Raw genomic sequence first — 12,083 nt, forward strand, 5'->3', positions numbered from 1 at the left:
AAAAATTTCTGTATGTGCCTTTGTTTTTAATATTTATGCTCTATAATAAGATATTTATGTCATATATATTGTACACAGATTGACATAATTGCCTTTTTTTTTCCTTGGAAATTATAATAATCTATTTCCTCTTTTCTAATTATCTGGAATTTCCCATGTTCCTCATATTTCAAAAATAATTAGGTTATTCCTTCAGGACAAAAAGAATATAACAGAGGGAAAAGGAATGCATGAATGAATTAATATATATTCTTTACATAAAGGTAACATTAATCAAAATTCCGTCCTATTCTTTGCTACTCACTGATATTATAAGTTTTCTACTGAAAATTTTTCAGGCAATCCCTCTTCAGTAGATAGGCACTCTGGATGTGTCATCTTTCACTTGATAGACTTTTCAAATAAAACCTTACCTAACCCAGTCTTCCCATCCTCCCCAAATCCAAACAAACAAAACTAAAAATCCTGAGTTATAAGCACACAGTGACAAGTTTGGCAAACAAAATCCATTTCTTTCACATATTTCAGATGTCAAAAATTAATGATTGTCAAAGAGAAAATGAATATCGAAAGGGGAAAAGAGACAATTTACTGAGACAGCACAACCTGAACCATTATGATGGCAGTTTTTGCACTTCTTGTAGAAATATAGGACATAATTTAATTTTGATTGCTGCCTTTTATTCACTATCTTTTGAATATATCTTTTTAAGTCATACCAGTTTACCTTGGCAAACAGAGTACATTGTAGTAAGCAAAAAAAAGAGAAAATTAAGCTACAACATAATGAATTATGCTGACAAGTGTGTCACTCATTTTTCCTTACATAAGTTGTGTTTGGATATTTAGAACTTAAAAGTACATAACTTATCACTCTTTACTCTTTTAAAGCAGTTACATGCCAGCCATATGTGATTTTTATTTTTTAAGCAGAAGACAAAGACATGGAAAGAAGGATCTTCCTTCAGAAAATATAGGACTTGTGGAATTAGAAACTATCCTCTTACTGAGAACATTGGATTGCAGTCAGTAGCTATCTCTAACTTTATTATTTTTGGTGTTTCTTTCTTAATTAGGCAAGAGAGAGACCTGAGAATAAGAGCAGCAAAACAACCAACCAACAAAAGTAGTTCTGTGGCTTCAGTTCAAAGACATCTTTTATCAAGCTATTGATTTGGAGCTGCTTGTTTTTCTGCCCTTTGTACTTGCCGTGTGTTTTCCCTTTAGTGTCTTCTGTCACGTTGTGCTATTGAAATTGAGTCATGTTTATTCCAATGCTTAAAGATTTGCTGTGCATACAGAACTGGGAGTACAGCCCTGCAGCCCATTTGTGCACACTCTGTGTAAATCAAAGAGCGTGCTGAGCCTTAGAATATTGCTGTGGGTTACTGTGCCACAACCTGAACTGCAGAATATTCTGTCTTGGGGAAAAACAGCCTGCTGGATCTTGTCAGCTGTGCACTTAGGGAGGTGAGGGAGAAAATGATTAGATAACATCCTTATCTGTGAAGACCCAGGAGAATCGAGTTTTCCCTATTCACAAGCTATTGGCAGCAGTTTCTACTCCAAACAAACAAAAAATTTTCCTGATAGAGCACATCTTTCAGAAGCAAAGGAAGAGAGGTCAGAGCTCATTTCTGCAACACCAGAGAATCCTGGCCAGTCTGTACATGCTCATAGTGTGAGCCTGTCTAGCCAGAATGTCTTTCTTCTGTTTATGCTTCTGAAAATGACAAGTTAGGACAGGGAGGGTGCTAAAGGAAAAAGCTGGGGAAAATAGATCTTCTCTCACACTGATGTCATGTGGATGGTGCTGGGGAGACCCTCCTTCACCCTGACAGTAGTGCTCACTGTCTCAACTTGTAACTAGAAGAGGTTTTGAATTTCTTTCCTAATCAACAGTACATTAGTCTTGGCATAGCAGTGGAGTGGTGTTGATTCAAATTAATCCTTTAGACCTCCCTGTTTTGTATTTTGTTTTGGATCCCTTAGTGAATGAGTTGCTCTGGCTAGCCATGAAATACTGGGGATACTGGATATGAAGGAGATTTCACTTTGTCTGATATTAGATGTCCAGGCTGGAGGCAAGAGCATGCTTACACTCAGTGGAAAGACGTGATGGTCTTACAGTGCACAGTTCATCTGAGCTATTGTAAACATCACCATTACAGTTAGGAATATGACACCAGAATAGTCTATTCTACTGAATCTTAAGAAAGTCTAGGCAAGTGACTTGTCAATCCAAGTTTAGCTGAAATGTATTTCACTTTTTTTAGCAAGGTAGCACTGAGTATGCTTTCTGAATTCCTTAGGATCCTCTCTATGCATTCTGCATTATCTGCTGGGGGTAAGATGTGTGACCTTTTAGGTGGGAAGAAGCCTGGTACTTAATTGGATGTGTTCATTCACTTCAGAATAAACTAAGGCAGGAGTGCTAGGGGGAAATTTCTCTGTAAGGGAAAGTTTCAAAGACTCTCCAGTCTGCACTTCCCCAGAAGCAAGCCCCATTGTTGCAACGAATTCAAGTTTATTTATACAAATCTGCACTGTAATTTCAGTATTCTTATTACTAATTTCTGTGATAGAATAATTTCTGAAAAAAAAAGTTATTTTGCTCATCTTGAGAATGATTAAATTTAGGATGATATTGAGTTATTGTGTCTGCATGGAAACACAAGGTCAATCCATAGTAAAAAGTATCTGATACCAAAAAAATATTTGGCATTTTGATAATAATGTCACACTTGTAAGTTTTTATTTCTTTCTTTGTGTTTTAGCTCACTGTCAGTTTAAAGAAAAAAGTTTTAGTTTTTTCACTCATTTAAAACTAAGTACAGAAGAAATTATGTAAGTTTATGGTTAAATCATCCCTTCTGTCCAGAACAAATCTGGGCTCCCACCAACAGGTATAGTCCTCTTGTTCCATGCATTCAGGAACTTCCATTAATTCCCTGGCATTGACATGTGTATATGCACAACCAGACTGAGAGTCAAACTGGGGCACCATTGTGGCTGAAAAATAGCTGCAAACTTTGTTGTTTTGTTCTTTTTATCTTTATACAAGATTAAAATGGTTGGTAACCGATGGTTACACAGGACATAAAGGTACTTTCTCATTTTGGGTGCTTAACCAGTAGGTTTGGACCAGTGACAGGACAAGTAAGGAAGGTCTCTTAGACCCTCTTTTAGTTACTCTGCAGGATGAGTAGCTCAGTCAGACAAGTAGGCACAAAGGTGAGCTTCCTCTCAGGCACCCAAATGAAAGCATCCAGTCTGGACTTCTCCTCAGAGTCCATCTGTGGCCAGTGGAGAAAGGCACCTCCAGAGGGCAACATTTTCTCATTTTTTTCAAAAGCATCTAGAACGCATAGAACATGTCACCCTGTGGAAAATACCTGCCTTCCCAGACTGTTTTGAGAACAAGGTGACTAACTCAGGCTAGGAGCACAGCACAGCTTTTCAGTGTCTAACATAGGGAAAGTAGATCATCTTCCAAATGTCCTGCTGTGTTCACAGAGGAAGTTTATGGCAGAGTTAAATTTCCATAGCTTCCTCTTTCTCTATTGCCATTACCCATTCTCCTTTTCTAAGCTAGAGCTTGCTTTAAAAGATAGAAGAGGACTGTGAACTGTGATTAGACTTCCAGGATAATGTGATGGAATTTCAGAGACTTTAAAAGCTGGATGAAAATGGTGGATCATTTTTGTCTGGCATTCTGTTTAATATAGATTGTAAGGAATGTTTGGCTATCCTTGAATTCTTTAATTTGCATGTCTTTAAATAGAACTTGAGCCAAATATAAAACTTCAACCTTTTAAATTTTAGTTTGTCTTTTTTTCAAGAGAGAAATATGTTTCTTTGAGTTTCTGCTGTGAGGGAGTTTCAGGCTGACCACTTTTGCAGTTACTTCTTCATGCATTGTGAGTCAATGCTTAGTCATGAATCTTCAGTCAGCAGTTGCTAAGCTTTCTAGCAGCTGTTTCTCTAGCACCTCTGATTTCCCATGACTTCTAAGAAAAAACTGTTGATACAAGTAAGGAAACAAGGTGATCCCGGCCTTAATAGAAAGCTGCAGAATAAATGGCCTTGTGACCATGCAGCTAGTAGAATATTGGGAAGGTGCTATCCCCAGTTTTCTAATGCTCATCTGGAGTGTGAGACTAAATAGAAGGATCTGTGGTGAACATTTGGACCCTTCTTACCATCATTCCTCCAAACGGTTCCTGGGCACAACTTGGGAACTAGGACAGGCTGGTGACCTGTCAAAGAAGGCAGCTTAGACATGGTTACTCTCTGTTGGAAGGGGACAGAGCTTAATAGAATGGAACAGATTGCATAATATTAAATGCATAAATAAATAATCAGGCTAGGGTTTTGCCAGATGGTTTCTATGCCAGAGAAGCAGTCCCTCTCACTTTTCATTGACTAACATAGACTTAGCCATGGGGTCCTCAGCAGGACTGCTCCCAGACAAGAGAATATTTCCAGACTGTAAGAGCTGAGGAACCCAAGGGTCTGTGCAGCTACAGGAAAACAGAAGTGTAGATGAAATTTGGTCTTATAGCAGTTTACCTTCAGATGTTTCTCCAGACTTGCCACAGTTTGGGTACAATTGAGGGCCCTGGAGTCATTCCAGCACTGCAGCCTTGGCTACCATGTTGTGTGAAAGACAACAAGACAGCACAGTTTTGGGCTGAAGGAGAGATATAGGAGAATTCAGCTGTTGAATAAATAAATAAATAAATAAATAAATAGAATGTCAGGAAAAGTAATTAGCTTGCAAACTTCAAAACTTATCAATTTCACTGGGAGTTTAATCAAAAGTGACATGTCTGCAAAGTGTATATCCTTTTCAAAGCCTGGCTTTTTGTAATGAAAAAGCATTCTGACTCATTACATGCAGTCAGATCTAGACAAAGGAATACCTCCAAGAAAGTATAGTAATATTATGTAGCATTAAGATGTATAAAATTCCATTTCTTTAGCAATAAGTTACAATAAATTTAATAAGTCCATAATAAATTTTGAATTTTATACTTTATTGGACTTTGTATTATTGAAGTTTCCTCCCTAGATATTTTTATCTGGTACATCGAAGAGCCTTTTAATATCCAGCATTTTTTGTCTTTGAAGGTACTCAATGCTTCAATCAAGTCTCCTCTTGAACTTCTTTCCAGTAGTTAAAGCTGATCCAGTTCTTGGAAGTCTCTTTGCTGCACGACTTTCTGTTCAAAATGAAAATTTATCTCAGATTGATGAAAATAATTTCTGTCAATGTCTCTTTCTGTGAATTACACCTTAAGAAGCATAAGTTCTATGACACATACTGAAAACATATTTTCCTCCTTTCAATGAACCATTTCAGTTGCAGGGGAAGCTTTTCATTCCTTTGGCATTGATTTTCAGTGAGGCATCCAAAGAACAGACAAGAAGCAAAATTTGGGGTTTAGGCATCACTTGTTATTGACCAAGGTCATGTCTAACAATATACAAGATTTTGAGTGATTTGCCTTCTTGTTTTCTTCACCCTGATCAGAATCCCAAGCTTCCAGTTTGGATATCAAAGATTTGAGAGTCAAAGGAAAACTGACAATTTCTACAAAGTCATCAACCAGGCTAACATTAGAGTAACTCTACTTCTGCTGATTTTTCTAGGTATAAAGATTTGGCTGATACAGCAGCAGGAGACAAGAAGAAGTTGAGTGCCAAGGAGAGATGTCGTCTTGTTCTTCAGCAGTGTAAATTACAAGGCTGGCAGGTTTGTGATCTACAAAGTAATTAAAATATCATTCTTTAAACAAGCTGGCTGAGTCATTTCCATTGGTGGCAAGCCACCACATACTTTGCAGTGGTGAATTTTTTGCCATTTAATATATGCTTGGCTAAATTATCAAACTGATTTTCAGAGCTTTATGAGTAGCTGTGATCATTGTGTCAAAAAAATCAGTGCATTCTTGTGGGAAGAAAAATATTCAATTAAGCATGCACACTATGCAATTTTTTTCAAGATTTTTGAAGGTATTTGAAATATATATTTTAGTGGTTGAATGGTTCCTGAATAACCTTACATATTTTATTTCTTTAAAATCCTATGCTAAATGCTCTATCTACTATCATAACAGGGCAGACTGAAAACAGCTAATTAGGATTTCCCAGGTAGTCAGTGCATTTGCAGGTGCCAGCATGCTGATGCACAGATCCACCAGAGAGCCTGAGGCTGCCATACATCAAGTAATTTTTTTTTAAAAAAACTACCAAACACTAAACAGGAAACTGTCAACGCCCTATCCTTTCTCCTTATTCTACTTATATTGTATAAGTCTCAACAATATGAAGACTGCAAGGTGGATGTCTGCATTTGTCCAGAGTACTCAGTTATCTGCTTTGGATAGCTTTGTAATTGAGTAGGACTGATTTCTTTAATATGTGCATTTTTAAAAGAAAATTGTTTCTCTTTGCATAGTATAGAATCTATTGAATAGAAATGAAGCTTTCGGAGGCGTCACATACAGAGCATTCCTGCAGGCAGTGTGAGCTGCAGATTCAGGCCTTTTTCCAGCCTAGAAGGGCTGAAATATGTTACACAAGAAAGCATCCAGACCAATTTCAGGGACAGCTGTGAAGTTAAGGGACTGGACAGTGGTTAGGGCAATCCTATAGGCCTCTTCAGTTTAAAGGATGAGGTCTTCTAATTAATGTAAGACCTCTGAGTATTAAGATGCCCAGAAAAGTTTCTGCAAGCTGTTTATAAAGGCCAAGAACTAAATCAGAATGTGTGCTATAGATATTTCTCAGTGGCCCAGATTCCTTAGTATCAACAGGAACAAAAATAGGCCCCCACTAGGCTGGAAGCATACATTCACCTGCACTCAGAAATAGAAGAAAATTTTTCTTTAATCAAAATACTGTTTAAAGCCTCAGTTTAGTCACCAAGCAAAGTAGAGGGCACATATAGCTCCCCTCTCCCTCAACAGAAAAGACCAAAAGACTGAAAAAGATAAAAGTATTAAACTAGACTTGCTTTTCCTACTCAGGTTTTGTAAGTTTGCTCTGATATATGTTCTGCATCATTGCCACAAGGTTCCCTATTAAAAAAACCCCAATCATTAACAACTAGACACTGTTCCTTCACTTACAAGTACAGATGAGAGAACCCCTCATTTTTAGAACTTATGTGGGGTTACAAGCTTGTCATTGGACAAAAGCTGTGCAACAGTAATTGCACAGTGTGCTCCAGTCAAGAAACACAGAGCAGGATGCCTATCAAGTTTATTTCCCTGGAGAAGAACCATTGTTACAACACAGGCAAAAAGCAGCTGGTCATCAGTGAAAGCCTAGAGCTCAAGATTAGTGATTCTGTAGTGATAGGCATTTGTTAAAAGAACTAAAACATAGGAAGACAAAAAATTTTAAAAGGAAATCACAAAACAGAGACCTTCCATCATGCAGAGGACTGAAGCTTGTGATCTCAAACAGATTTTAGAAGTTCTGAATCCAGAATTCCAGAATCTCATTAACTCCAGAAGTCAGGTGTGCAAAGCTACAGCAGTGCATAATGCATTATCCCTCAGACCAGAAAGTCACAAAACTCTTCAGAGACACTGCTAAGTTAAATGGAATAGGAGAGTTTGGGAGTGAGAGTGATACCATTGTCACTCAGTGACTAAGAAGCACATGGCAACAGACTAAGCTGCAAGGAATGAGGTTTGAAAAAATGGGTGACCTTCTCCATACACCTTTTTCAAGGCACAGAGAGGTATAAAAACAAATGGAAGGATGAAAAGCATAGAAAAAAGTTTAAAAAGAAAATTCACTCTAAGTCAAATGTTTTAAATGTCCAGTGAATAACAGCTTGGTACCAACTTATTTTGTATAGGTGATACAAAATCACATACCCAACTATCAGCAGTAATGACTAATGTCTGTGTCACATAATCTCTCTCTCAATTATCTTTTTGATTCATTTGACTAATCATGAAAGTTGAACTTTAAATAACAATCTAAATGAAGAAGCTTACACAATCTGCATTTGTCATGGGTACTCTCCTCTATGCTTTTACAGTAGAGGACTCTGAAAAAAGGAAAATATTTAAAAGGTAGAAAGAGGGGGGAGGAAAGGAAAGAAAAAAAGGAATTAGGAAGCAAAGATGATGTCAGGCAGCAAAGTCAGAAGAAAGGAGTCATCTGTAGTGCATTACTAAAAATCATCCAAAAAAGCAGGGGGTTACACATATAGTTTATTCAGCCACTGTTGCCAGCAGTAACTACTTCAAATGAGTCACTGCTGGAACTGAAAATCTATTTGTTGCAGGAGTTCATGAATATATCAAAAATTTTCTTCCCCAAAATGTTACATGCACTTCGCAGAAGAGCTGTTGCAAATTCAGGTAAAAAAAATGAACAAAAAAGATAACTAAAATACCCTCATCAAGGATGACGATATTTAGGAAAAAACAACACAGATCAGGAATCAAACTCCACCTCATATGTCATCATCAGTAGATGAAGTTTCCAATAGGCTCAAAAGTAGAGGGGGGAAAAATAAAGATCTGGACTTTTTATCTGAGTGAATCTGGATGATGCTTTCTTCTGATAATGTACCTCACCATCCCATTTTGAGAAAGGTGATATTAACCTGGGGGATGGAAAAGTGTTCTAGATTAAAATCCCTGAAAATGAGTAAAGAACATGGAATCTTTGTATTTATTTCCCGCCTCACAATTTCTCTGTTCCTTCTTACACAAGCTGTGTTTGAAGAGCGTTTTATTAACACACAAAACAACAAAGCTCAGACCTTACAGAACATGTTCTTTATTCTCTCGTAAATACTGCAGGCTGTTTTCAAGTAGACAAAAAATGCAGAAGATCCAATACTAGGGTCCAATTTTAGTTTATTTTCTACTGTTTAGCAGAGCATAAGAGCAAAGTTGGCCAATGTCTTGTGCTTGCTTCACCAGCTTATGTGTTAGAAGCTAGTATTTATTATCACAGAATAATTAGGGCTGGAAAGGATCTCCAGGATCACTGAGTTCAACCTTTGAACACCACCACCATAGCACTAAGTGGCATGTGAAATTGTTCCTTGAACACTGCCAGGGATGGTGACCTCAATATCTCCCTAAGCAACCTGCTCCAATACTTCATCACCCCTACAGTGGAAAAATTCTTCCTAATATGTAATCTCCTCTAGAACAGCTTGAGGCCATTTCCTCTTGTCCTGTCACCAGTTGTCTGGGGGAGAGGCAGACCCTCACCTTGATACAACCTCCTTTCATTATAGCTGTAGAGTGAGAAGGTCCTCCCTGAGCCTCCTTTTTTCCAGGCTAAACAATGAAAACTCTCTCAGCTACTCATTCAGATCCTTCACCAGCTCCACTGGCCCTCTCTGGGATGGGCATGCTCCAGAACATCCGTTTCCCTGTTGGAGTCATGGTCCCAGAACTGGACACAGAATTCAAGGTGTGGCTTCACCAGTGCTGAGTACAGGGGGATGATCACTTCCCTGGCCTTGCTGGCCACACTTTTGCTCATACGGGCCAGGCTGCCATTGGCCTTCTTGGCCATCTAGACACTGCTGGCCCATGTTCAGCCAGCTGTCAACCAGCATCCCCAGGCCCTTTTCCTGGGCTGCTTTCCAGCCATTCTGACCCAAGCCTGAAAGGTTGTCTGGGGTTGTGGTGGACAAAGTGTGCCTGACACTTGGCTTTATTGAATGTTATACCATTGGTCTTGGTCTGTTGATCCAGCCTGTAGAAGGCTCTGCGGAGCCTTCCAGCCTCCTAGATCAACACTCCAACCCACCTTGATGTTTTCTGCAAATTTTCTGGGGGTAACTCAATCCAAACCATTGATAAAAATGTTAAACAGGACTGGTCTCAATACTGCGCCTTGGGGAACCCCACTAGTGACTGGCCAACAACTGGATATGGGACCAGCCACATTCACCACCACACTTCGGACCCATCCATCCAGCCAGTTCTTAACCCAACAAAAAGTGCACCTGTCCAAGCCATGACCTGACTGCTTTTCCAGGAGAATGTTGTGGGAGACAGTATCAAAGGTTTTACTGAAGTCCAGGTAGACTAACATCATTTCCCTCGTCCACTAGACAGGTCACCTGGTCATGAAAGGAGATCAAGTTGGTCAGGCAGGACCTGCCTTTTCTAAATCCCTGCTGGCTGCTGATCCCCTGATTGTCCTGTAAGTGCTGCATGGTGGCACTCAAGATGATCAGTTCCATAATCTTCCCTGGCACTGAGGTCAGGCTGACAGGCTTGTAGTTTCCCAAATCATCCTTCAGGCCCTTCTTGCAGATGGGCATCACATTGGGCAAGCTCCCACTGTCTGGACAGTTATCATCGGTCTGTTTAGCCAATAAATCACGGAGAACATTTTAGCAAACTCTTCCACTAGCTCCTTCAGTGCCCCTAGATGAACCCCATCCAGTGCCCTCTGAGAATCTGAGTGGGACAACAGATCACTATTTTTTCTTGGGTAACAGGGAGTCCGTTCTGTTCCCTGGCTCTGTCTTCCAGCTCAGGAGGCTGGTTGCCTTGAAAATACCTAGTTTTTCTGCTGAAGACTGAGGCAAGGAATGCATTAAATACCTCTGCCTTTTCCTCTTTGCATCCAAAAAAGGATGGAGATTTTCCTTGGGCCTGTTTTCCTTGCTAATGTATTTATAGAAACGATTTTTATTATCATTCCCAGTGTGGCCAGATTGAGTTCCAGCTGAGTTTTTGCTTTCTACATGACCTACTGACATCCTTGTACTCTTCCTAAGTTACCTGGCCCTTCTTCCAAAGGTTGTAAACTCTCTTTTTTTTCTGTGAGTTCCAGTGAAAGCTCCCTATTCAGCCAGGCTGGTCTTCTTCCCTGCTGACTTGTCTTTTGTCACGTAGGGAAGGAAGTGTTGATAGCTTTATGAAATGTTGCTGTTCCTTGAGTAAACTGAGCTGGAGATAACTAAACTAGGACAATAAAATAGTGATTTCATTGAAGCTGACATACCATGCAGTTTCAGTCATGCACTTAAGTACTGGAATTATGAAAGTGCAGAGCTACTAATGAAAGACAATTTTCACATCTTGACTCTGTGTGCAGTCTTGATAAGGTATTCTTTCAGCTTCAATATATACTTGATCACTACAAGCTTAGCTACTTGCTGTGACTTTTAAGCACATCTGATGTAAGAGAAAATCAGATTGTTAAATCAAAACAAACCATTTCTACTCCAGGCAGAGAGAAACTAATAGACTTGTTTAGCCCCTGGAGAAGTCAGTGAGGTGATATTTAGTAACTTTAGAGTTAAATTGAGCAGAAGTACTGGCTGGTCCATGTAAAGCAGAAGAATCTCCTGTCCTCCAGAATATGTTAAGGTCTTTATACTAGGAAGTCCCCATTTTGAGTGCTGTGTTCATTTATTGTAATACAGTGATGCATTAGCTGAGCAAAACCTACCATCCCAATGGCATGACTTAATTTGCAAACATTATCATGCTTTGGGAAAAGTATGGGCACAAACAGTCCTTGGCTCTTTTAACTGACATAAGGAAACTTTCATTTGTTTGGATTATCATTCCTCACTGTTAAGCTGCAAATATAAATTCAATAAAAAAGAGTTAGCTGTTAGCTCATAGCTTACTGAGCTTTCTCATCAAAACGTGTAGCTCTACATTTTGTTTATCTAAGATCAGTAGTCTGCAATTAACCCTTCTGAGTTACTTCAGATGGAGCTTGCTGAAATGCAAACTAGTGCCATACCAGAAAAAAAAGAAAACATCCATTTAATTTGCTTTTACTACAAAGTGCATCTGCTAAATACAAGCACTGCAAAGGTCAGACTTCACTGAAATTGAACATTTTAGCCATTGACTACTAGAAATGCTTATCTGGTTAAAAGATGGCAATCCTTAAAAACTTCTAATAAAAGCTTTGTCTTTATCTTTCCAATATTTAGCTTGCTTCCTCTAACCCACAATGATTCCTTCTTATCAGGAGCTTTGAGATGACTAGTTTGTCAAAGACTGAGTCTTAAGTTTCAACTGGGATGATCCAAATGCTCCCCAGGTATGCAATAAGCA

The 12,083-nt window shown here is 38.9% G+C and overlaps 1 protein-coding gene across 5 annotated transcripts in view; it reads left to right on the forward strand.

Moving 5' to 3' along the window:
- MYO16 (myosin XVI) overlaps window positions 1–12,083 on the forward strand; it is a 359,417-nt gene that overhangs the window by 284,017 nt on the left and 63,317 nt on the right. For all 5 annotated transcript variants that reach the window (XM_064708929.1, XM_064708944.1, XM_064708935.1 and 2 more), the window contains exon 28: window positions 5,656–5,758. In XM_064708929.1, the coding sequence (XP_064564999.1) occupies window positions 5,656–5,758 (103 nt within the window). The remainder of the gene's footprint in view (window positions 1–5,655; window positions 5,759–12,083) is intronic.

Source organism: Zonotrichia leucophrys, chromosome 1, assembly GCF_028769735.1.
Source record: "Zonotrichia leucophrys gambelii isolate GWCS_2022_RI chromosome 1, RI_Zleu_2.0, whole genome shotgun sequence".
Taxonomy (NCBI): domain Eukaryota; kingdom Metazoa; phylum Chordata; class Aves; order Passeriformes; family Passerellidae; genus Zonotrichia; species Zonotrichia leucophrys.